The 27,004-nt window shown below is 47.7% G+C and overlaps 1 protein-coding gene across 2 annotated transcripts; it reads left to right on the forward strand.

Moving 5' to 3' along the window:
• Positions 1-26,046, forward strand: TGM5 (transglutaminase 5). 2 transcript variants are annotated; one of them, XM_032481380.1, is made up of 13 exons: positions 1-224; positions 5,933-6,112; positions 6,240-6,485; positions 9,037-9,155; positions 11,734-11,862; positions 12,463-12,640; positions 21,225-21,363; positions 21,987-22,090; positions 22,194-22,433; positions 23,123-23,485; positions 23,935-24,095; positions 25,296-25,465; positions 25,556-25,689. In XM_032481380.1, the coding sequence occupies exons 1-12, from the start codon at positions 116-118 to the stop codon at positions 25,431-25,433; spliced, it is 2,106 nt and encodes a 701-aa protein (XP_032337271.1). In that variant the 5' UTR covers positions 1-115; the 3' UTR covers positions 25,434-25,465; positions 25,556-25,689. The 2 variants fall into 2 exon arrangements, with proteins under 2 accessions (XP_032337271.1, XP_006178939.2); XM_006178877.3 differs by having other exon boundaries at positions 2-224; positions 25,296-25,429; positions 25,556-26,046.
• Positions 26,047-27,004: the final 958 nt, after the last annotated feature.

The raw sequence follows: 27,004 nt of genomic DNA on the forward strand, positions 1-27,004 counted from the left end.
GCAACATTGCCAAGAAAAACCGGAGGGCAAGTGAGAAAACCAGTTGTGATCTGCCCAGTAGGCAGGCGGCAGCACAGCCGCCACCCTGCCTTCGGTGTCTCCTGAAGTCCTGGGGATGGAAGGGGAAGCAGACACTTCCAGCACCAGTTTCCTGAAGCTGCAGGCCATCCAGCTGTTCTGTGCGGAGCAGCCCAGGGAACCAGAGGTCACCACCATGGCACAAGGTAGGCAAGGCCCACAGGGCTGCTGGAGCTTGGGGCCAAGGAAGGCAGAGAGGCTGTAGGAAACCAAAGGGAGGGTGAATTCAGAGGAAGGAAGGAGGAAATAAAGAACAGAGGCAGAAAGAGTCAAAACCCCAGAAACAGAAGGATTCGTTGGTAGCTTGAGAGCCAGGAGATGAGGCGGAGGCCGGCAGGTTAACCTGGCTGAAGAGCCAAGTGCCAAACCACAGGCCCGAGGGACCAGGCAGGGTCAGGAACCGGGGGGTCAGGGTTCCTGCCCTCTCTGCCACAGCTGGCCCTCTGACACTGAGCAAGTCACTTGTCTAGTTCCCAGCCCCCATGCGTGACCAATGAGGAGGTTTGGACCAGACCATCTTGAAGTTGTCCTCCAGTTCTGGAATTCTCTGACTCTCCTTTTTTCTTCCCCAACTTCAGGTCTGTTACTCATCTTAGCCCACCTTCCCACCACCACCCTTCTCTCTCTATCAACTCCCTCTCTCTAGAGAGACCTGCTGTGAAGTTTACATGGTTAGTCAAAACCATTTACAAGAATGAGCTAAAAGCTCTACAAATGTAACAGCTTCATCTTCATTTACTGTTTATGTTAAGATTTTTATTTTGAAATTTTTATGAATTTTTTTTACACAAGAAATACAATGAATATATGGTTGGAGTAAAAGAAAGCAATAATTACAGAAAAACTTATAGTCCCCTGACTGCCACCCCAACCCCAGCCTCAGCTCCGGAGAAACCACTGTTACCAGTCTTTTGTCTACACATTTATATTCATATATATGCTGAGTGCAATGTATATGATTAGCTTGTGTGGCTTCTTTTTCTCTCTTTTTTTGCATATCTATTGTATCATCACATTGTACTTATTTTTCTGCAACTTGATTTTTTTTCCCCACTCAACAGTGTGTCTTGTAGCTCTATCCATGCCCCCAAGTACCTATAGACTTACGTCAATATTTCCCACTTTGCATAGTACTCTGCAGTATGGGTGTAGGGAATTTATTGATGGGTATTCAAGTTGTTCCCATTTTTCAGTTACACAAGCAATGTTGCAGTGCACATTCTTACCTCTGCCTCTTCGTGCTCCTGTGGGAGTGTCTCTCCAGGATAGAACCTGAGATCAATTACTTTAAAAGTTCTTCTTACAATTTCCTTTCTACCTCTCTGATTATTGCACTCCATTCTTCTCTCACATCAAGGAAAACAAATATGCCCAATATTGAATGTACCTCCTATTTGAATATCTGGTGTTTTAGGGGCTGAAGAATAATCCCTGCGTTACAGGCTGAGATTAACTTGACCCACAACGTACCCAGAGGAAGAGATTTGGCCCCAGTGCTTTTGCCGTCAGGCAGATGCTGCCACACCTGTTGAGTAGGTTGGGTCATGTGCCCAACCTGAATCAGGGCTGGTAAGCAATCTCTGTCTAGTTAGTCAGTCTCCAGGAGTGAGCTTCTTTTTCCTGGGAGGAAAAAGTCAGGTGCTTTCCCAGCTGGCAGTGGGTCAGATGTCCTTCCTGAATACGAGCGGAGGCCAGTAATGGGCGGCAGCAGTCAGGTGAAGGAAAGAGCACAGGGCTTGGGCCAGTTACCCTATGTTCAACCGCAACCAAGACATTTAATCCACCTACACCTTGGTTTTCTTCTCTCAAGTGTGGATGACATGATGTTTCATCCCCCCATTGTTGTGGTGAGTAATCATTGACGTAACCGTTCTACAGTTCCCAGGACAGTGCCCAGCACACAGTAGACAGGCCCTCAATAAGGTACTGGTTGAGTCTGAAATCTGAAATCAGTACAGGGTGATTATAGAAAAAATAGAGAACTCTAGCCAACTTAGCAAACATTTGGAGGACCTACAATGTGGTGCTCATTATGCTAATATTTCTTTTATAATAACAGTAACAAAACAATAACTAGTTTATGAGAAAAGTATGTGTTAACAATAATCAAAAGAACTTAAAGAAGTTTTTAAAAAGTTTAATATTTATTAAGGCATTTTTGGTATAGTTGATTTGGTTCATATTTGTTTATAATAGCTTTATTGAGGTATAATTCATATACTATAAAGCTCACCTTTTTAAAGTGTACAATTCAGTGAGTTTTTTTTTAATAGTAAATTCACATTTTGCAGGCACTATCACTAACTAGTTCCAAAACACTTTCATCACTTCAAAAAGAAACCCCATACCCGTTATCAGTCATGCCCTATTCTCCCCTACCCCCAGCCCCTAGCAAATGCTAATCTACTTCTGTTTCTGTGGAATAGTCTATTCCGCATATGTCACATAAATTGAATCATACAATATGTGGCCTGTTGTGTCTGGCTTCTTTCACTTAGCATAACATTCTCAAATTTCATCCATGTTATGGTATTTTCAGCATTCCTTTTTTATGGCTGAATAACGTTGCTTTCTGTGACTATACCATATTCTATTCATCCATTAAGCAGTTGATGGATATTTGGATTGTTTCCACTTTTTGGCTATTATCAACATTCACATACAGATTTTGTGTGAACATACATTTTTAATCTCGGGGGTATATGCCTAGGAATTACTGGGTCATATAGTAACACTATGTTTAACACCTTGAGGACTGTTTTCCAAAGAGGCAGCACCATTTTATAATCCCACAAGCAACAGATAAGTGGTCCAATTTCTCCACATCCCCATCAACACTTGTTATGGTCTGTCTTTCTTATAATAGCCATGCCAGTGGATGTGAAGTGGTATTACACTTGCATTTCCCTAATGATTAAGTATGTGGGGCATCTTTTCATGTGCTTATTGACTTTTGGTGTATCTTCTTTGGAGCAATGCTTATTCAGATCAGTTGCCCCATTTTTTCATTGGATTTACTTGTTTTTTTATTGTTGAGTTATGCAAATTCTTTGTATATTCCTGATATAAGTACCTTACGTATATGATTTACAAATATTTTCTCCCTTCTGTGGGTTGTCTTTTCACTTTATTTATTGCATTTTTGAAGCAAAAGTTGTTAATTTTGAAGTCCTACTTAGCTGTTTCTTTTTTTCTTCCATTGCTGTGCTTCTGTTGTCATATCTAAGAAACCATTGCCTGGTCCAAGATCAAGAAGATTTACTTCTATGTTTTCTTCTAAAAATTTTATAGTTTTAGCTCTTATGCTTTGATCTTTGATGGATTTTGAGTTGATTATCGTGCATAGTGTGAAGGAGAGAGTCCAACTTCATTATTTTGCATATGGCTATTCAGCTATCCCAGTATCATTTGTTGAAGAGTATTTCTCCCCTATTGAATTTTCTTGGCATTCCTGTCACAGATCAACTGACTATAAATGTGAGCATTTATTTCTAGACTCTCAGTTCTAATCCATTCACCTATATGTCTGTCCCTATGCCAGTACCACATTGCCTTGATTACTGTCACTTTGTAGTAAATTTTGAAATAGGAAAGTGTGGGGCCTCTAATTTGTTTTTCTTTTTATAAATTATTTGGCTATTTTGGATCCATACTATTTTCATATGGATATTAGGATCCAATTGTTGATTTATGCAAAATGCAGCTGAAATTTTGATATGAATTGTATCGAATCTGTGGATCAGTTTGTCCTTGAAATGATATTAGGTCTTCTAATTCATGAACATGGAATGTCTTTCCATTTATTTAGATCTTCTTTAATTTCTTTTAATGATGCTTTGCATGTGGCTTGTTTGTTTTTTGTGGAGCAAGTTTTGTACTTCTTTTGTTAAATATAAATATTTTGTCAAATATTTTATTCTTTTTGATATTATTGTAAATGGAATTGTTTTCTTAATTTCATTTTCAGATCATTCACTGCAAGTGTATAGAAATATAATTAATTTTTGAATATTTATATTGTATTCTACACTCTTGCTAAATTTGTTTATTAGTTCTAAGTTTGTGTGTGAATTCATTAGGTTTTGCTATACTCAAGATCATGCCATATGTAAATAGAGATAATTTTACTTCATCTTTCTAATGTTTACTGCTAGAACCTCCAGTACAATGTTGAGCATATGGGGAGAGAGTGGGTGTATTGTTCCTGATCTTAGGGGGAAAGCATCTAGTCTTTCACTATTAAATATGGTCCTAGCTGTGGGTTTTTCATAGATACTTTTTACCAGGTTGAGGAAGTTTCTTTTAATTCATAGAACTAATTTCTTTGTTGAGTATTTTTATTATGAAAGGGTGTTAGATTTTGTCAAATGCTTTAGTTCTCATTTCTTAAAATCTAGATACAGCTGAAACAAAATAGCTAGGTCTCTATCCTCATTGGCTTACAGCTAGTGGGGGAAGACAGACAAATAAAGAAATAACTACCAGAAGATCTGAACATCTCATGCTGACCCTGAAACTAGTAGGCTCTCAGTTAGTTTGTTGATGTAAATGAGCAAATGATCTTGATATTAACTTGTCAACTGAGCAGTTAAGTTTCCCCATGAGTGGTGTGGTTAAGTGCTGGAGATTAGTGGGAGGTGAGAAGGAGGAAGGTCGTGACTAGGTCTTGGAGGACAGGTGGACTTTGGTTAGATAGTGAGGGAGTGTTCTGAGTTGCGGCTCTAGTGGGATCAAAATACCTGGACGGGTAGGGCTACCATTTGCTTGGGGACAGATTGGCTGGAGGAGAACGCCCATGCTGGGAGTGGTGAGAGGTGAGAATGTAAGTGTAAGTTCCGGCCAGGTGTGGAGCGTCATAAGTGTCAGGTTAAGGAGAGTGCCTTTTGTATGGTGGGCTATGGGGTATCTCAGGACTTTGAAAGCAAAAGGATGGTATGATCACATTGTCTTGAGGGAAGATAATCTGGTGATGTGTTAAGGGGTGGGTAATGTGGAGAGACAGGAAGCAGGAGATCTGATGAAGGCTGTTACAGTCACTAGGAGGGAGGTGAGGAGGTCAGAAATGTACTAGTGCGGACAGGGACAGATGGACAACACAGATATTTTAAGGGAAGGCGTGCAGGGACTTATGACACATGAATGGATATAGATTGAGAAGAAGATGGGTGTGCCAACTGTGATTTAAAGGTTGTAAGTCTAGGTGCGTGGGGACCAGGGTAGAACCATGGTCAAACACGGAGAAGTCAGAAATGGAGCCCTTCTGGGGGAGGCACAATTGGAGAACAAAGAGGTCGGTCTATGTTTTAGTGAAAGCTGCAGGGGGCTGGGAGTGGGCCTTTCTGTGACTGTCCTCAGCATCCCAGCTCCCAGGGGACTGGACACATAGCATTAGTGGCAGTCAGAGAGCCAGCAAATTCCTTAAAGCATAGTAGCTCACCCAGGGAATTGCTCCTAGATCTGGAGGCTGGTACAGGGACCAGTGGAACTGTTAAGCCCAAGAAAGAGGATGCTGGGGTGAAGCTGGAGACATGCTAGGCTGAAAGGAGTAATTGAACTTGGCCAGGCCTACAAAAGGAGTCAAACAGAGGCAGAAAACCATGCACCTCCAGGAGGGGATAAAGGGTCAGAGAAGCCAAGAAGGAAGGGAGGAAGGAAATAAGAGAGAGGCCCTTGCATGCATGGAGCCTCATTCAGTCCTCATACCAACCCTGTAAGGCTGAGATCATGGATTCTATTTCACCAGCTTGGAGACTGAGGCTCAGAGAGGCTAAGTTTCATTCCCACGTTTGCACAACTAGTAAGTAGTAGACAGGATTGGACCAGACCCCACAACCCTGCCCTTCTGTCTTCCCAGGGCTGGAGGTGGCCCTCATAGACCTGCAGAGCTCCTGGAACAACGTGCGGCACCACACGGAGGAGATCAGCTCCAACCGCCTGCTCCTCCGCCGGGGCCAGAGCTTCAACATCACCCTGTACTTCAGGAACCGGGCCTTCCAGCCGGGCCTGGACGACATCATCTTTGTGGCTGAGACCGGTGAGGAGCCTGGCTGGCTCGCAGGGGCCGTGTGTGTGTGTGTGTGTGTGTGTGTGTGTGTGTGGTGGGAGGATTCTCGGGGGCTGGGAGGTCACCGCAGAGGGCCTCAGCTCTGCTTTCATTTCAGGACCACTGCCAGACCTGGCCAAGGGGACTCGGGCCGTGTTCAGCCTGGCAGGTCACAGTGGCCCCAGCCCCTGGATCGCCTCACTGGAGACCCTCGGGGCCACCTCCCTGGAAGTGAGCCTGTGCGCCCCTCCCACAGCGGCCGTGGGTCGGTACCTGTTGAAGGTTCACATCAAATCCCTACAGGGGCCTGTCACAGCCTATCAGCTCGGAGAGTTCATTCTACTCTTCAACCCCTGGTGCCCAGGTGAGGTGGGATGCCCGTGTCAGGGGTCCCCCAGCTCTGCACCTTTGTCAGTGCCGTGAAGAGCCAGGCTCCAGGATCTTCAGACCCCTGCTCCCTGGCCACCCACAAATCTTCCCAATCCCATGCACTCAGCACTTCCCAACAAGCAGGGCAGAGAAACCTCACTATGTATGTACTTCTTTAGAATTTTAAAATGATGAACCAAGTCATCTTTACTTAAAAAGAAAACTATTACAATTAAGTGTGGTCACTGTTAAAACATCCACCTTTAGCATACTTTTTAAGTTAACTTGAGTTTTTTCATTATAAGAGTAATAAGTGCATCGCATTGAGTATTTGTGGAATGAAGGGTAAAGCCAAAAAAAGGAAAGAAAAGTACAAGGTGAAAAGTAAAACCTTATTCCAATCTCCAAGTTCCATCCTCCAGAGGAAATCCTGTTAACATGTTCTTGTGTGGCCTTGCAAAGGTGTTCTATGCTTAATCAAATATGAATTTATGCATACGTGCATGCATGTGTGATTATACAATACATAAGACAAAGGGGATTATTTAATACATAGCACGCTCTAACTTGAATTTTTCATCTAACAATTCAACTTTGGACATATTTTCCTATCCATACATTCTTTTTAACAGCTACAATTACTCCAGATGCACTAGTTCCCAATTTACAGGCATTTTGGCTGTTTCCAGTTTTTGTCTCAGACAAACAAAGCTACAAGAAAGTATCCTGGCACCACCTGTCCCACAATCCCAGTCCTCTAAATCTTCCTGGGGACAGGGGTGTTCTATAGATATGCAGACACAGTGTGGGCAGAAGGAAGGGTGGACAAGCCAGGAGGGGAGAGCGGGAAGACGGGCAGGGAGGATTGAGGGTAGCGAATGCCTCTGTTGGGCTTTCGGGCAGAAGCCAGACTTTACAAAGTCTCACTTCTGACTTAGAGGACATCCCCTCCCTTCCTCCCTCTCCTTTCTCCCTTATCCCCTAACCTTGTCCCCAGGGGGTCTGCTGGGTCCTGCCAGAACCCAGACCCTTGCATCTCTTGTCACCTCCCACTGCCCCGCCACGGAGCAGCTCAGAACGCTTACCTATCAGCCCAGGAGAAGTGCTGCCACTGGACCAAGGTGGACATTCGTCTGTCTGTCTGCCTCTCCCTATTCTATCCCCCTCTTACACACACACACACACACACACACACACACACACACCTCTCCTGGCTTCCAAGGCTGGGAGTTTCAAACGTACTGAGGGCTCTCCTGAACTGTGGAGAGGAAAGTGGTACCTGTGGGGCCTTCTCTGTTGAGGCTTGCGCCACACCCAGCTCCCCAGGAGAACCAGCGTGGGGCTAGGAGTCAGCTGGGGCTGAGGTCAGGATCAGCAGCTGCCCCATCACCACATCCAGGAGGCTGGCTGGGGAGCTCCACCCTATCTTAGGCCACTGTTGGTCCCCACTATGAAGAGGGATGTATGTGGGCTCAACCATGAACCTGCAGTTCTCTGGTCCAAAACCTCGATAAAATGCATCTCAGCAAGGACTCCTCTTCCATCAGGGAGCTCTCAGGCTATGTCTGAGGCTGCCTCTGAGGAAAGGGGGAAGCCACCATCACCTCAGGGTCAGACAGGTTCCAGACAGTTCCAGGACCCCGCAAAAAGGACATCTGTCCCCATGGCCTTTCGTTTGTTCATTCTTAACTTTAAAAAGAAAAAAAATTATATCATAAAAGAGATGCACTTTCATTCCAGAAAATCTAGAGAATATCAATAGGCAAAAAGAAAAAAAAATACTACGAATAGCTTTTAGAATAGAGTTCAAAATCCTCTGTTCATATACATAAGCGTTTTTAACAAAAGTCAATTCATGCTATCCACATTATGTAACCTATTTACACTCAAGAGAGCAAACATAGATTTCTGTGTATTCATATAGTTATGCACCCTGACATTAACAGTGTACAGAATTCAGTGGTAGAGATGACAATTTAACTAGTCCCTAAGAACCGGGCATTTTGGTTGTTTCCAGCTTTTCAGTGTTATAAATAGCACTCAGATGAGCAGCTTAAGTATCTAAATCTTTGCGCACTTTCTAAACACTTTGCTCAGAATAAATTCCTACAGAAGGAATGGTGAGGTCAATGCCAACCCCTAGGTTCTGATTTGCTCATTTCCAACCAGGACTGGTCGAGTGTAGCAGAAAGAGCACGGAACAGGGAGTCACATGAGGGCTGTGTTCAAATTTCACTCTACTTATGTGTGGTTTGGGCAAGTTACTGATCACTTTAAGCCTGTTTCCTTAACCTTGAAATGGGGCTAGGATGTAAATGTGCTTTGCAAACCAAGAAATTCCACCAAAGGTAAAATTTTCCTTTTCCATCTCTTATTCATAATGAGTCTGTTGCTGGTGTTGATGGGTGGTGGTGGGTAGGCCTTGGTATCACCTAATTCTCTCCCAAGAGCTCAGTTTCCATGAGATTGGACCTTCTTGGGTTGGGATTAAAGCAGGTAGGGCAAGATGACTTTTCTGCTTTGTGTCCTCCCACTTTGATTCCCAGGGGATGCTGTCTACTTGGACAGTGAGCCTCAGAGGCAGGAGTATGTCGTGAATGATTACGGCTTCATCTACCAAGGGAACAAGAACTGGATCCGCCCCTGCCCCTGGAACTACGGACAGGTGAGTCTCAGCCCTGCTCCTGGCCCATCCAGGCCCCGGGCTCGTGGGGAGAGGGAAGCAGGAATGGCTGGGAGGGTGTCCCTCATGCAAGGTTCATGACAAAGTGGAGCAAAACGGCACCTGGAAGATGTGAGACATGACTCCAGGGAGCTAGGGGAGCAGCCGTAGAAAGCTGGAAGGTGCTCTTTGCGGATCATGTCTGACTCAGACAACAGGATTGAGGGGGAAGACGGCTGAAAGCACCCACCCAGAATCCCACTGAGTATGAGGGTGACGTTGAAGGGACAACAGTGACAATGGCCATGATACCTGGTCTTTGTTTGTTAACTTTGTTTCCAGTGGGCCCTCAGTTGCCACACTCACTTCAACCTCACAACCCCAGGTGACAGACCCTAGGACCAGTTCTGTCCCACTGAGGAAAACTTGTCCCCTGAACATCTCAGTCAGAAGCAGGGCTGATGAGCAGCGGTGCGTCTCCCTCCTCATTACTGCTGCCTCTCCAGCTGTTTGTTTTTATTATGTATCCTTCTCATTATTACAGTAATATATAATTGCTTTTAAAAAATTAGAGAGAAACATTAGAAAAATCGGTGTCTAGAACACGAAGGTCGTTCCAAGCACTGTCACCAGCAGGGTCTCTGTTCCTCTACATTTTGTTTTCTACACACATACTAAAACGTGTGATTTTATTTGTAAAAAAACAGCCTTGTATTAATTGCAATGCTCTGCAACTGCAGCCTTACTGAGAGCCTACCTCCCACTTAAGCTCAGCCAACAGCAGGTGCTCCAGGGAGCCCAGGGCCGGGCCAGGGAACAGGGTTCTCAAGGCTGAGCCCCAGCACCAGAGCATGTGCAGGGGAGGGGCCAGCTCTGGCTGCCTGCTGGGAAGGGGTAAGGAGTTCCGACTGGAAAACCCTCGGAGTGCTCGTGGAACTTGTATCAGTTTGATACGGGTCCCTCTCCTGGACCTGCCCAGATAGAACTCCAACACACATGTGACCTCGGGCCCACCCTAGGCCCCCAGGGTGGCTATAGTCAAGATGAGACATGGCAGCCTCAACTGGCCCCCACTGACACCCCAGCTCCTCACTCAGCAGGGGGAGATGGCGATCCTGGAGAGCCCCTGGACAGGGAGCCCCTGGCTGTCATCTGTGAGAAACAGAAGTGAGGGGTTGCTGCTTTCTGAGCCCTGGGTTCTCTCTCTCTCTTTCTCCTTTGGTGAACATATATCGAATGCCTGCTCAGTGCCAGGCAGGGTGCTGGGTGCTAGAGGCATGAAAATGAATAAAACATTGTCACTGAGCCCACAGTGTAGCGAGAACTCGCTCACATAAGCAGGTCACTTATCACGCAGCAGGAGAGGTAAAGATTGAGAACCAGGCACAGGGTGTTCTGGGAGCCTGGAGGAAGAACACTTGGTTGGACATGGAGGTGTCGGGGAAGCCTCCTGGGAGAGGAACTTGAACTGAGTTAGCCAGGTGAGGGAAGGTGGGGAAACTATCCCGGGCAGAGGAAAGCAGGAACAAAGACACAAAGGTCAGAAATGACTGGGCCTGCTCCAGGGGTTAAGGAATCTGGTGTTGCTGGAGCAAACATGGTGAGTCAGGGGATACTGAGACATGAGGCTGGAGAGGTAGAAGAAGACCAGATTAAGGAGGGTCTTATGTGCCTTGTAGAGGAGGTTAGAGCTTTGATTCTGTAGGCCTCAGCGGCTATTGAATATTTTAAAGCAGAAAAGTGAACTGATCAAACTGTGCCCTGGGGAAGATGGTTCAGAGAAGACTCCTAATCCTGTTTATTGCCCAGGGTTCTGTGGGAATAAATGCCTTCATTTACTCTAATTCAACAAAGATGCAGAGTTCCTACTCTGTGGCAGGTCTGGGTGTAGAGTTAGGAGAAGAGCTGGAGAAAGACAGAGCGGACACTCAGGCTGGGAAGACAGACCTCGGCTACATCATTGTAACTGAGTCTGATGAGTAAGAGATGTAGCCAGGCCTATGGAGCTAACCAGGCTCTGGCTCAGGGAAGGCCTGAGAAGAAGTGGCATTCATGCCAAGCCTGAAGAACAAGGAGCCACCCTGCCTTGGGTGAAAATTTTCCATAACTCACATGCTATTAGTCAACCCAGAGCCTCACTGAATCACAGGCGCCAGGGCAAGCTGATGCCATCACCTCGCTGCTAGTCACCAACAACGAGCCAGGTCAGCAGATAGGGGTGGAAGACGAGGCAATATGGCTTTAGCAAGAACATTCCAGGGGCTCCAGGATTGGGGGATAAAGGGGAGGAGAAGGAGAAAAAGTTTTTTCAGCCAGTCAGACTCATTAGAAGAAACTCCAGGAATTTGATGAGCAGGACACACAAACTAGGCGCGTTGTGACCCCAGAGCTTTGCGAGCCTGTCCCTGCCCCAGAGGCAGGGCAGTCTACGGCTGTGCTGCTGGACACAGCCTCCTTCCAAATGGACTTGATTCTCCAGACACACTCCGTTGGAGAGCTGGGTGGGGTGGGTCACGTATCTCTGTTCATATCCACGTGTGCCAAGCCTGGGCGCCTTGTCTCCCTGTGCCTCTCCTCACAGTTTGAGGAGAACATCATAGACATCTGCCTGGAGCTGCTGGACAAGAGCTTGAACTTCCAGATCGACCCAGCCACAGACTGTGCCCTGCGGGGCAGCCCCGTCTACGTCAGCAGAGTGGTGTGCGCCATGGTGAGGTTGGGCCGGGCTCTGCCCACCCAGGGGGCATCTGGGGAGGGAGGCAGCTGTGCCCGGGAGCCCTACCCACTCACGGCTGCCCCTGCCCCAGGGGAATGAAGAGTCGAGAGGCAGGGGCCCTTGGCAAAGCCGTTTTGGATGAGACTGATGAAAGGTGTGGGTAACAGGTTTTTCTCAACTGAGCTCTGAAATAGTTGGGTGTGGGCCATCACCTCTATTAATTCTAAATTGGATGTTTGGGGAAAGACTGAGTGTAGCTCTGGTTCGGGAAATGGTTTTGTTTCTAAATTTCCTTTGCTCTGGAGTATTTTCAAAAGCTCTTGGAGCCAAGCTCTGACTTTGCAGGGATGAGAGATGGAGGGGTTAAGGGAGGGGGTAGAAATAGAGTAATAAATTAATCAACAGTGGTGCACAGATCAGAATAGCTGGCTTCCCACCCTCACTCCTTCCCCAGCAGGCCTGGAAGCTCCCAGGTAGAATGAGATCAAAGCTTCCTGTGTCCCAGGCCCATGGGCCTTGCAAGGCAGCCCCCACATCACGTCTTGTTGAGGAAGAGGCTGCTTTAATGCTTGTATATACATGGCTCCTGTGCAGATCAACAGCAACGATGACAACGGTGTGCTCAACGGGAACTGGGGTGAGAAATACTCAGACGGCATCAACCCCACGGAGTGGACGGGCAGCGTGGCCATCCTGAAGCAGTGGCACGCCACAGGCTGCCAGCCAGTGCGCTACGGGCAGTGCTGGGTCTTTGCCGCGGTCATGTGCACAGGTAGGGAGCGGAAAGGGCCCCATGGAAAGACAAAAAGTGCCACAGCTCATGTCTCAGCCCTCTGAACCACTTTTGTCCCAGTCTCACAGTTTCCACCAAGGGACGTTTGCAGGGAGGCAAAATGTCTCTTCACTGACCTCAGACTCCACGTATCTGGGCTTATTTCAGCAGATGGTTCTGAGGTGGAAATCACACACTTCTCAGAACCCGGAGCCCTTCCCTCCTTTTGAACTTGGACAACCTAACTGAAAACTGCTAACAGCCTGGCTGGGAATTGTCCAGGTCCAAGACAGGAATGAGGTGAGAGGCCAAGTAATTAGAAAACTTAACAAACTGACTAGTGCCCTTTCTGAGCACAGAGAATGGGCTTGATGAAGATGTATACGTGGGAAGGAAATGCGGGTCAGAGCAGGGGTACAGGCCATGGGGCCAGAGCAAGATGGCGACCCAAGTACAGTGACCTTGAATCTGGAGTTGTCACACATCCAGCGGGGCCTGGAGTCCTGACCCAGCCCAGGGAGTCAGGGAATGGGGGAACATGAGAGATCAGCTTTTCAGAGAGGAAGTGCATGCTGCATGAGTAGAAGAAAAGCCTCGAAACATGTATTGGGAAAGGAGGCAAATGAAAGTTGGTTTGCAGGTGGCAGGAGGAGCCAGCAGAAGGAAGGGAGGTGAGTCTTGAGGGAGGGAACACCCGGAAATGAGTTACACACTGGAGGTAGCAAGAGGAGGCTATCTGCCTCACCCAGGGCCAAACTTGCCCCTGGCCCTCACCCCATGCCTGGGACTAGACCAGCTCTCGGCCTCCTGGCACACATATCTGTGTACCTGACTTGGGCCACAATCAGGAAGGTATTGCTCTTGTTGGCTGAAGAAAGAGACCAAGCGTAGCTTTCACTCACAGGGCTCCGTAGTCCAACACAGGGAAGGCAGACCTGCCCACAGCTTGGTGCTGATTGCGGGCTCAGGCCCTCGGTGAAGAAACTCCCTGTATGACAAAGGCTGGTGTGGTCTGTGTGTATGCTGTGCTGCACCCGTCTCCGGGCTCTTGGAGGAAGCCTCCAGAGCCCCAGGCTGTCAAGCAGCTGGTGCCAGCCCTCTGTGCCAGGGCACCAGGAGGTTTCTGTCAACACCCACAGAGGATGACTTCATGTGGGCTGACGAGGGGAAGTCCTGAGCTGCTCCTCCTCTGAGGCTGCAAAGCCCCATCTGGAGTTGGATGCTTTGATTGCCCCGGGGTAAGAAACCAGGAATTCGCCAGCTTTGATACCCAGAGTCGCAGACATTTGGGTGAATGTCATCCAGGGAGCAGGCACAAAACTGAAGGCAGAGAATGGATCGATCTTGCATATGCTAGAGAGGGAGCCTTCCTGGGCATGGAAAAGCCTAGGGTCTAATGGGCCAGGTGTGTGTGCACAGAGGGAGAGGGCCAGGGTTCGGGTGTGGTTGTCTGGCACTGGGTGATGAGGGAGATGGAGCCAGTGAATGGAGATTATGCTATGAGAGCAGATCAATTAAAATCTTTATGAGAATCATGGCCTTTAGTGACCTAGGAAGCAAAGGGTTGGGCAAAGTGGGTCAAACGTGGCCTGGCCCACCTGTAGCTCAATCAACACAAGCCTTCCCCATCAGGGCCACCATGCTGTATGTTAATAAATATGTCTATCAGTTTGAAAAACTCATTCATTCATCCAATATTTATTGAGTCCTTATCCTGTGCTAGGTACAATGCTTCTAATAATCTTGGATACAAAGATAGGTAAGATCCAGACTCCCTCCTCCACTAAAAGCCAAGGATTTAATCAAATTCTTTAACCCAGTACAGTCGCAAAAGCACATTTAAAAACAATATTGTTATTATTTAACAACCACAATAGCTGACGTTTACTGGGGACTTCCTTGATGCCAGGCACTGTGCTAAAACCATGACAGCCTAGAATCATGGTGAAGCATGCGGACTCTGGAGGTAGACTGATTGGGTTCAAATACCAGCGCTAACTGGCTGAGTAGCCTTAGGCGAGTCATTTAACTCGTGCCTCAGTTTCCTCAGACATGATGGGGAAATTAATAGTACTATGTCTCAGGTTTATTGAATGCACACAGACAGCGCTTAGAATAATGCCTGGCTACGGTCAGCGCTCAGTAAGTTCTAACTAGAGTCACCTTGTTTGATGCCCCCAAATGGCCTTGTGAGGTAGGGTCTATCATCATTTCCATTTTGCAGATGAGGACATTGAGTGGCAGAGCCAGTCTCACGTCCAGCTGTGGCATGCTCTGACCACTGGACCACACTGCTGCATGAATGTTGCTAGCAGCTACCATTTACCCAGTCTCCCCTGTGCCTCAGGCACGTGCTGTGCATTTCCCAGTCCTCTTAACCACCTGTGAAGTAGATATCATTACTGTTATTTTACAGATAAGAAAACTGAGGCTTAAGGTGACCATGTGACTCCTATCTGACTCAGCCGTTCATTCTCCCCTCTGCAGCTCTGCCTCCCAGTATTGCTTTTTAAAAATAATGTCAGCATATTGAGTTCAACTTCCTAAAGAAAAATCACAACAAGGAGACTTTGCATGCATCAAAGATATGATTAAAATTTTTTGGACAGCTCTTTCCTTGACATTAAGTTAGTTGGCTAGTACTTTGGGAATTTCAGAGAAATCCCTGACCTACGTTTCCAGTGCTCAGGGCTGGCGGCCCCATAGCTCTCTTGGTCATCAGGCTTTTCCCGTTTTGGCTACCACTCCTTGAGACAAGGTCAGGCCCTCAGCCCTTGGCTGAGGTCTGTGGAGTAGCCTGGATGCTTTGCTCTGTAACAAGGGAGCAGAGGGGACAGTGGTGACCTGTCACCTGAAAATTTTCCCCAAAGCCAGGAGTCTAAAAGCTGCCTATGGTATGATTCCATATATGTGAAATGCCCAGAATAGGCAAATTTATAGAGACAGAAGGTGGATTAGTGGTTGCCTATGGCTTAGGGGAGGGGAGAATGGGAGATGACTGCTAGTGGGCAGGGAGTGTCTTTCTGAGGTGATGAGATGTTCTGGGATCAGACAGTGTGGACTGTTACACAACCTGGGAATATACTACACACCCCTGAATAGGACACTTTAAAAGGGTGAATTCTGTGGTATGTGAATTACAACTCAATAAAGTCATTTGAAAAAGAAAAGCCGGGCATCCTAGGAATGTGCCTGGTCTGTCCCTGCCCATGACTGCATGGGGTAGGGTTGGGGCAGCTGCGACTTGGGCTGGGAGGCAGGGGACTCTGAGCAGGCCCATGGCCTCACCCCTTCCTCTGGAAAGCAGGGCCCTGGGCCCTGAGTCCCAGGGCAGGGGTGGCAGGAAACAGCCTGGGAGATGAGCTGTGTGCTCGGGCCTGGGGTCTCCTCTCTCCACCTCAAACTACCCCACGTGCACGGCTTTTATAGAGTGGATCCCCACTTAGGAATTGGCTCACATGTAGAGTCCTCTGCATAAAACTGTTTTGAACACCCTGGGCTAGATGTCATCTAAGATTTCCTCTTACTTAGTCGTGTAGTGGCTTCTATAAAGTGTGTCTCATTACCTTCAACACAGTGGCTCTCATCCTTACCGTTTTCACTGAGCCCTCCCTTCTTGAAGACGGAGCCTCAGCCAAGGCCCCAGAGCATTATTTTGCCTCAGTCTTTGGCTTAAACACAAATCTACTGCTATTCTTCATTGATTTATGAGACATCAAGGATCATATGGGATACTCCCTGGCAGGGTGGTGGGTTAATACGTGGCAAACACTTGGAAAAATGCCTGGCACCTGCTTAGATTTACATGAGTGTTAGCCATTATAATGAGTCTGATACTGTTTTAATTTCTGGCTCTTGGGCTCCAGAGGTCGGGCTGGGTCTTGCTCAAAAAGTGTTTCTAACCATCCCCCAAACTTCAGCTCCTCGTCCTCTCTACGACATTTTTTACTCTATTTCCCTTCTTTTTTCCTTGAAGTGTTTGGGGTTAAATTATATTCCTTACTTTGTGGCATTTATCATAATTAGTCTGTTTAGTCCCTCTTTTAAAACAGTTAATTATTTATTTAATTGATTTTCCCTCCTTTTATCTCATAACCCATTCCTATTCTCCCCTCAACGATAGGCAGACATTTTGATGCACTTAATATGGAGCATGGTGTTTGAATGTGTTTTCAGAAAGAGTATAGTTTTATTTTTGCACGGTATTTTTTTCCAGTATGTTTTTTGTATTGTATATGACATTTTTTAATCTCTAGAAGTTCCATTTGGGTCTTTTTTCTATCTTATATTTTTCTTATTATATTCATGTTTTCCTTTACCTTCTCTTGAGTATATTGGTAATGTTTAAAATAGCTGTTTTAAGGTCCTCGTTAGCTAATTCCATCATATCTGTCATTTGTGGATCTGGTTCTGTAAGCATTTTTTCATTATGTGTCATATTTTCCTGCTTCTTTATATGCCTGGTAATTTTTAAAAATAGACTTTATTTTTTTAGAGAACTTTTAGGTTTCATTTTTATTGGACACAAAAGAGAACTATTCAGATAGGACTTTGTGATGGCATATCTGAAAAATCAAGGCGATATAACCATCTTGGCTATAAGTGACAATTAGAGGCATGGGAGGAGGAGGAGGAAGTGATACTTTTACCATTTGGAAGCTTAATGCATCCAGGGAGAAATTAAAAGATGCTAAAAATCATATTTAAATACAATTACTTTGACTCTATTAACTGGGACAATGACTATATTCTTCAGTATGAGCCAGGGAAGTGTGGCAGCGATGCTGATCAAATGAATATTGATAAATTGAACCTGAACTTTGCACTGATTTCTCTTATAAAATTGGAGCTACATTTCCACATGGGGGTACAGAGGAGGGAAGAACTGGTGAGAAGACTTCACCACCGGTCCTGACTCCATGTTTTAATGCACCTTCAGGACAGTGTCCACCACTGATCAGAAGTGAAGCTGTGCTCCTTGAAGGCAGGATTGTCTGGGTTTTTTTTAAACTTTATATATGTTTTTATTGACATACAGTCAGTTTACAATGTTGTGTCAGTTTCTGGTGTACAGCATAATGCTTCAGTCATCCATGAACATACATATATTCGTTTTCATTCTTTTTCACCATTAGTTACTGCAAGATACTGAATATAGTCTCCCCCTGTGCTATACAGCATGAACTGCTATTTATCAGGGTTGTCTTTCATCTTTGTGTATGCATCCAAGCCACTGCCTGGTTCACTACAGGGGCTTGACACTTGTCATGGAGTGAGTACTGACTGGCTGAGTGAAGACACACAGTAATTAAAGCCAGGAGTGTGGTGTGGTGTAATAGACCTTAGGAACTCTGCAGTCCTTTCCTGACTCTGAGATCTTGTCCCGCTTTGTCCAAGCATCACTGTGTGATGTGCATGCGTGTGTGCACACACATGTGTACCCCACAGGGGTTTCTCCTTAATGAGGGACTCAGCTCCCACAAAATTATCAGTGAGTCACCTGAGCCTCACATCAAACTGGGTCAGCAGGAATGATAGTCTGCAGAAGTGAGGTTAAAGAAAACTATCTTCAGCACAAATTTAATGAGCCTCTACTCTGGCCAGCACTGTGCTAGGAATGAAGAAGTGCAAGAAAAATATTTGATATGAGCCCTACTCTACGGGGATCTGTAATCTGGCTGACAAGAAAGACAAATCTATAAGATCACAGACAGACAGCTTCATTCAGTGATAAAAACGTATGGCATTGGTGATGGGAGTTGAGAGCACAAGAAGGAAGATTGGTGTGGCGTGGAGTTGTCACTGAGAACTTCACAGAGGAAGGCACACCGAGATTGAGGCATTTAGTGAAGTTGCCATGGTGTGGCTTGTAGTTAAAGCTTGGGAGGCTTTGAGTTCAGAGAAAGGTGAGTTTAAGTCCTGCCCTGGCTCTCCTCTTTCTGCCATGTGACCTCAACCTCTCTAAACTTCAGATTTTTCCTCTTTAGAGTTGGGATAATCACAGGGTTGTGGAGAGGATTAAGCGAGTAATACCTGTGCAGTGTTTGGCACTGTGCCTGGCACCCATGATAATGAGATGTCATCAACTGGCAAGGGAGCTTGGGGAGACTGAGAGACAAGCTCGTCCGAGGATGTGGTGAGTGACAGCCAGGTCTCCATGTAGGTTCAAGATTCAAATTCAGGAGTTGTGGGCACAGGGTGAGAGATGAAGCCACAGACAGGATGAGCTCTTTGTTGGGGGACAGAGCAAGCAGGGCAGATGGGGCAAGACTCCAGGAAACATATGTGTGCACGACTGTGCAGATCTGAATGCTGTTAGCTCCCTTCGTGTGATGCTGAAGCTAAAGCCTTCACCACCCCACCATGTAAGGAACCATTCCTGTCCCTTGGTTGCCTCGCTGTGACAACTGTTGTCCCTCATCTCAGTCCTCTCACAAGCCACGATGAGGAAAGAGCGAGACTGGATGAGTGCAAATCCATCACCACTCAGACCTTATGCTTTCCTGACAGTCAAGCTTGGTACCCACAGCGCAGCCATTATGACAGTGCTGTGCGGAAGTCGGAAATTACCAGAATGGACCAAAGATTCACAAGACATTCATTCACCCATCCAGCAAATATGCACCACGTATCTGCAAAATAGGCCCGGCCCTGTATTATTAATGGCTGTATAACAATAAAGATGAATATAACATGATCCCGGCCCTCAGGGGGACAGGCTGACAAATCATGACAGGCCACGCGCCATGTCTAGTAGAGAGCTCAGATTGCCATGAGACCAGTGATCTGTGCTGGGGGGAAAGCGCCCATCCCACCGTGTCCAGCAGTTGACACCACCACTAACACTTCAAGTGGCTGTTCATGAATTGGTCAGTCAGTGAAGAGTGAAGGCTTGCTCGCTGCTCTCCCTGCCCACCCCTCCTTGGCATGTGCTCTGATTACCATAAATGTCATCCACCCTCCCAACTGTCATCTTAGTATAAATGTGCCCACGCAGTGCTCCTGAGTCACTCGCATGCTCTTGCCTCACTCCTGTCTCGTGTTCCTTCAGTGGCAGCTTTTCCCACCTTCACTCTCCTATCCCAGGTGGTTCTGTGTCACCTCCACCTACAATTCACTGTCAGCTCTGCTGGATCCCGGCCCTCATTCTGGCTGCTCCAGGGAAGCATGTGCTTCCCCTTTGGGCTTCTCTCCTCCCCTTCCTGGGCTGCATCCAGGGGTGTGTCCCCACCCCAGCCTGGAGAGACTTTGTGCCAAAGTATAAGAAGGAGCCTAAACTAACATCTATAAGCAATTAAATGTCTAGTATAAATAAGTATCTAAACTAAAAATTATGAACATTTTCAAAAGACAGTAGTATTTGCAAAGAACCCTTAGAAATATCTATTTTTTGACTTAGTCATTTTACCTCTTGGAATCTGTCCCAAGGGGGAAAAAAATTAAAGTTGCTCTACAGAGATGTCCCTCATGGCATTATTTACAACGGGAAAAAGGAGAAACCAACCACATGTCATAAACATAACCTCCACTAGAAATCTTGTTTTGGGCAAATATTTGATAACGTTGAAAAATGTTTGGGATGTATAATAAAGTGAAAACACTGGAATGCTGCAGTGTGCACCTGTGGGAGGTGGGCTGAAAAACGGGTAAGAGCTTAGCAGTGAAACCAGGATTTGAGGGATGGCTCTGCTGCTGCCTAGCTGTGTGGCTTTAGTCAAGGCAGCAAACGTTTCTCAGCCTCTGATTCTTCACCTATAAAATGGGGATGATAACAGCAACTTCCATGCAGGGTTGTCCTGAGCATAAGGTATGGGAAACACTCAGCACCAGGCCTGGCTGGCAGATACTGTTGTTATTTTTATCATTATTATTGAATTAGGTGGGCTGTCACTATTGGACTTGAGGGGGCAGGGATTCCCCAGGTGGTGGGATGGGCTGGGGGATACTGCCATTCTTGAAAGAGTGCAGAATTGGGAGAAATATGGCAGAGGACAAAGAAGATAGATGGCAAAGGAAGGGATGCCCCCTCAGGAATAAAGACAACATTCTACTTTCAAGAACTTCTCCATTAGGTACAGACTTTTACTTTTCCAGGCTTTTGTTACAGGTCCCTTCCCTTCCTAGCTGGATCTGTGATGCGTTCCTTGATAAGCTTCCGAGACAATATACCCACAGAGAAAAGGGAATCCAAGATTCAGAACTCTTTGCCTAAAAATCTGATGTTCTCAGCCAAGAATTCTTACTATAGGAGAAGAAAAAAATTCTAGTCATTTGGTTTGAAGATGGAGATGTATGGGCCAGGAGAGAAGTGAGGCATGCCTCTCCCATCCTGCTGGCTGGGGCCAGGGAACCCGAAACTGGCTAGACCCACTGTTGTCTGAGCAACCAGGAGCCTAACCTGGGCATAAAGCCCCTTGGAGAAGAGCTGGGGAAGGTGGGGAGGGAGGTTGGAAGTGTCACCAAGACAGTGCCCCAGACAGCTCCTGCCTGGTCCTGCAGGTGCCAAATGCACGACTTCCCTGAGCTGAGGGCCCTAAGTCCAGGAATCCACAGCCCACAGGAGATTTTTCTTCTCTTTCTACAGTGATGAGGTGCCTGGGGATCCCTACCCGCGTGATCACCAACTTTGACTCTGGCCACGACACAGACGGAAATCTGATCATAGATGAGTATTACGACAGCACAGGCAGGATTTTGGAGAATAAGAAGAAGGACACCGTCTGGTGAGAAGCAACTTCTCTCTCTAGGGCAAACCCTACGAGCAGGCAGCAGAGCAGGATGGTGCCCTCCAGCCTTCTGCCTTCCCACCCCCTCACCCCCATCTTCACCAGACCCGGGGCTTGGTATCCCCATCCCGAAGGCGGGAAGGCAGCTGAGCACAAAAACAAGGATTTTCTGAGTTCAGAATCGTCACATCACAAGAGCTCGCTTTCCTGGCTCCTTTGCCACCTCCTTCATTTAAAACTCAGCCTGTGGCTCTGGCCAAGGAGGGTCTGAAGTCGCTCCTCTGGACACAAGCCCATGATGGCCTCTGTGAGTCTGCAGCACACACAGAAAAGGGCCACAAGGAACTTCGTGCGAGACAGTGAAAGATTTCTAACTTCTGTTGGCTCTGGAAACCTTCTCTCTCTATTCTCAGAGGAGAGCTCTTTTCTGGGCAGGTTGAGGCTCATAGTTGGAAAGCCACCCTCTGTCACCCACAGGGGGTGTGAAGGCCTGCAGAGAGCTGTCTGTCTTTCTATCTAGCCGTCCATCCACTTATCCTGCCCTGCTTCAGAAAGAACACAAGCACGACAAACTCTCCCCAGGCTTCATCTGATGCCGACTCCCCTGGCTTCTCCCTCAGGAATTTCCACGTCTGGAACGAGTGCTGGATGGCCCGGAAGGACCTCCCTCCCGGATACGGAGGCTGGCAGGTGCTGGACGCCACGCCACAGGAGACCAGCAATGGTGAGGCTCCCCAGAGGACAGGCAGAGCCCCCATCACAGCAACAGCCCCCGCCCTGCCGGCCCTGTAGCCACAGCCCACCAAGGCCCCTCTGTTTCCCTGCAGGCCTCTACTGCTGCGGTCCTGCCTCCGTCAGGGCCATCAAAGAGGGAGAGGTGGATCTGAACTATGACACAGCCTTCACCTTTTCCATGGTGAATGCTGACTGCATGTCCTGGCTGGTCTTTGGAGGGAAGGAGGAGAAACTTCACCGGGACACCAGTTCTGTTGGTAATTTTATCAGCACCAAGAGCATCCAGAGCGATGAGCGGGACGACATCACACAGAACTATAAGTACGCAGAAGGTATGGCCAGACCAGGCCCCACAGAGTCCAAGTCCTGTGGGTGCCTCCTCCCTACCCCAGGGAACCTCCCTGACAGCCGGGGCAGCCCCCTAGGGGAGCAGGACCCAGGCTCACTGTCTCCTCAGCCCTTCAGGTTTTTTGGGGGGCGGATTAGGCTTTAATTTATTTATATGGAGGTGCTGGGGATTGAACATAGGACCTCGTGCATGCTAAGCACACACTCTACCACTGAGCTCTGCCCCCTCCCAACCTGTTGCCTTTAAGAGGCTTATTTCTCTGCATTTGTGGACCTTCATCTTTCCCTTGGGGAAGGCAGAACAGCGTCTAGTGGTCACGAGCACAGATTTTCAAGTCAGACGAATTCGGTTTCCACCTGGATTTGGCCCCATGGAAGCTGTGTGACTGGGGCAAGTGAGGTGACTTCTCTAAGCCCCATTTTCCTCATCTGTATGTGGAATAACAATAATGATCTCTCTCTCTCATGGTTGATATGAGGATGAAAGGTATAAGAATTCAGCAGAGCCTGACACTGGGACAGCACTTGTTGAGTGGCAGGGAGCATTTGTTATTGGAAATGAAGGTTTTCACACCTTTGCGGTACCAATGGAGCCCTTGCTGAGGGTGTTCAGCCAAGTCTTACCCCCCGGGGCAGCCTGGCCCACAGCTGGTGCTGTGTTCTGCCCTCCCAGGTTCCCCCCAGGAGAGGGAGATGTTTCTGAAGGCTCTTCAGAAGCTGAAAGCTGGAAGGTCCCAAGGCTTCCTCGGAGCAGGCTCGCCACCTTCCGGGTCCATGCCACCCAGGGCCAGTCCTCGGAGCCTGGATACTCCTTCCCTTCGTCCCAGTGATGTTGTCCGGGTCTCCCTGAAGTTCCAGATGCTCGACCCACCCGACATGGGCCAGGACATAAGGTTTGTCCTGCTGGCCCTCAACATGTCAGCCCAGTTCAAGGACCTCAAAGTGAATCTGAGTGCCCAGTCTCTGCTGCATGATGGCAGCCCCCTGCCTCCATTCTGGCAGGACACAGCCTTCATCACACTCTCTCCTGAAGAAGGTACGGGCTCTGGGTACGGGCATGTGGACAATCTGTGTACACAGAGTGCCTTATGAAAATGCCACTGGGGTCGAGGCAGTCAACAAGGGTTTGGGGGCAAACCCCTGTGACATTGGTCTTCCCAGCATCCCTTCCAACAGAGTCCTTCCTGTCCTTCCTTCCCTTTCCTCCTCCAGCACTTCCTTAACACCTCAAGTAATATAGCCTGGGTTAGTGGGGAAAGCTTGTCTTTGAAGTCATCCCGACCTTGGTTAGAGCCTCAGCGCACCATTTCCAAGCAGAATGACCTTGGGCAAGCCACTTCCCCTCTCAGTCTCTCCATCTGGAAACCTAGCACCTGCTTCATGGCACATGTTGGCCCCCACCTCTCCATAGAAGGGTCCCCAGATCCACCCAGGCCCTGCTGATTTCTCTGGTGAGTCTCACCTCATCCTGTGTTCTCTCCATAGCAAAGAGCCACCCCTGCAAAATCCCCTATTCCCAGTACAGCCAGTACCTGTCCACAGACAAGCTGATCCGCATCAGTGCCCTGGGCGAAGAGAAGAGCAGTCCTGAGAAGATCCTGGTGAACAAGATCATCACATTAGCCTATCCTGGCATCATGATTAATGTAGGCAAGAGCCCTGCATGGGGCCTGGGGCTCCGCAGGACGGCCTGGGAGGGGTGGAGCCCCTGAGAGCAGCCCCTCCTCCTCCAGGAGAGGCGCCTCTTCTGGTGCCTCCAGATACCCCCTCAGCAGGAGCAGGAGGTTTATCTGAAAACACTGGGCAAGGTTTCCATGCTCTTGCACCATGAGAAGCCTTATGGGTGGACAGCAAGCAACTGTCACAGGGAGCTCAGGGAGACACCCCTCTGTTGTGCCTCCTCTTGCTGTTGGCTTTCCCCAGGGTCAATGTGAGGGAACATGAGCTCAGATGGGAGGGTCCTGAGTGCAGGGAAGAGCACTGCCTGAACAAATGTCAACTCAGGTTTGATTTGCCGTTTCTTGGCTGAGCATCCTTCCAGCAGCCACTGGGCCTCTGAGTCTTGAGCTGTCACTGAGCAGATTAGACTAGGTGGCCTCCCAGGACCTCTCCTGCTCTGACACAGGGGGGGTGGGGGACTTCACAGGGCCCTCCCTTCCAGTGCTGTCTCCCCAAGGCCGAGCAGCCTCCTGGACCTGGGGTGCCCCCCTGGTGGGGTGTGTCCAACAAGTCCAGCCCCTGGAGTCGGTCTTAGGGAGGGTTTCCAAAAGTGCCTCCAGGTTTCCTGGGCTCCTTCCTTCTCTCTAAGCCCTGAATGATCCATTGCTCTGGACTCACACACTGGGGTGAAAAGAAATTGAACCAGTTATGATAAGAGGGAGGGAAGGGATGGAGTCAGATTTCGAAAAGAAGAAACAAACAAAAACTGCCAAAGAAGATTCTCCACTCAAATTATGCATGAGAATCCTTTGGGAGTGCCTGATTATTTCACCCTCAGATGAAATCCCTGGAGCAGAGGAAACATTACTGGAGACTCCCGATTCATCAGACCTTTCCATAAGCTGGGTTGAGTAAAAATATTTTACACAAATATCCATACATGTGTAAGTGAAGTGAAGGTTTCACATAATAATATTTTGTATGATGTACAATGATATTCTATTTCCTTTTTTTAAGAATGTTCATGACAACCCATTAAGTTGTCCATAGCTGGAAAAACACAGTCCATGGAAGTCCAGCTCTTCAAGAAACAGATCTCGGGGACAGTGCCCTCCATGGATGTTTGGGGAACTAGGGAATGAGACTAATGCTCTGCTCCTTCCTCTCCTCTGGGCTTCCCTGTTCAGGTTTTAGGAGCAGCCATTGTGAACCAGCCGCTCTCTATACAGGTGATCTTTTCAAACCCGCTCTCAGAGCAGGTGGCAGACTGTGTGCTGACTGTGGAAGGAAGCGGGCTCTTCAGGAAGCAGCAGAGAGTCCTGTGAGTGCTCAGCCTTCCCGCCTATCTGATCCTGGGGTAATGAGCCCAGGGAAGGGGGAGGCCTGGCTGCCGAGTGGAAAAGGGCGGTGGGGTTAGTTTTCTGACAGTCCCCTTTCTCTGCCACAGCATTGGAGTCCTCCAACCCCAACACAGAGCCAGCCTCACTCTGGAGACTGTCCCCTTCAAGAGTGGCCAAAGGCAGATCCAAGCGAATCTGAGGAGCAACAAGTTTAAAGACATCAAGGGTTACAGGAATGTCTATGTAGACTTTGGGTTATAAATTCTGGGACAATGAGCTGGACACATAGATTTTACACTTTGGGAAAGGAGCAAGTTCAAATGCAAGCTGTGCCATTCCCCACCCAGAGGAGATGCCAGCGATGGATAGTCCCGTGGGCCATTTACATGGCTCCCCAGGACTCTCTGTTCAGGGCCCAGGGATTCCATGGTGTCCCATCCAGAATTGTGACATTGGCCATGAAGTCCAGAATTGTGGACGTGGCCATGACTTACTGACCCCCAGATGTCAAGAAAGAAGATTGGCTGAGCAGCTCACTGTCACTTTGCCCTGCAATGGCTAACTCACTAGAACCAATAAACTTCCATCCTTGTTCTCATCTTTGTGCCCCTACAGTCATCACTTTCCCCTCAGCAGTTCCCTCCTGTGCCCTGAATGCTGGGAGTGTTCTACTGTTTCACTGCCTGACCCCATTAATTCATTCAGGAAATAGGAGCTCCTGGTATGTGTCAAGCAGTAAACAAAGCAAAGCCCCTGCCCCTGCTGTGGAGCTTACATCCTGGGGGTGGGGCGGGGGAGACAGAAAACAAACATGTCAACAAATAAAGAAGGTACTGACAGATGGTGATTGACTTAGGAAAACAAAAACCTTGTAGATTTTCTACATACTCTGTCTTTGTGTCTTAGGAAAAAAAAAAAAACCTGGGAGATGTCTCACTTTGCCTTCCTTTGAGTCCCCTCCTAAATCACATCTAAGAGGTCCCTCAGTCCAAACAGTTCCAACCCCTTGACTGACAGTCCACCCGTGCGTTGTGGTCCTGGATGGCCCTGGGATGTTCAGGGCTCTGTAGACAAAGTCAGCGAATGATGCGGTGAGGTAGATTTTTGGTAGGGAATGAAGTACTCTCAGACTTTTCTATTGGTTGCACCTTGTGCTTATGGTCCTGCTGAACACAAAGCAACTCCAAGCACTGTCCCCTCTGCAATACACCCGCTTCTCACAGCACCACAGTGGAGGAAGGCATGAGGCACCAGCCCTCTTGGCACTGGCTACATGACTGAGAGAGCTGTTTAGGGCATATAATAAATACACACATTAAATTAAAAAGTTAAAGACTTCTATTATACATAAACAAAAGGGTAAGTGTAGTTAATCAGAGGGAGAGGAGAAGGTGTGGTGGAAATTACATGGGAGGTTGACAGTCCTGTTAAAGAGATGGCTGAGAACCAGGAAAATCCTGGCAGCACGGAGCTGGAAATAGCCTATAATTATTTCATTCTATAATTATTGCCTGACAATCATGAAAGATCGTTCAAGGAAAACATTGTGGAGTGGA

This window comes from Camelus ferus, chromosome 6 (assembly GCF_009834535.1).
Source record: "Camelus ferus isolate YT-003-E chromosome 6, BCGSAC_Cfer_1.0, whole genome shotgun sequence".
In the NCBI taxonomy this organism is placed as follows: domain Eukaryota; kingdom Metazoa; phylum Chordata; class Mammalia; order Artiodactyla; family Camelidae; genus Camelus; species Camelus ferus.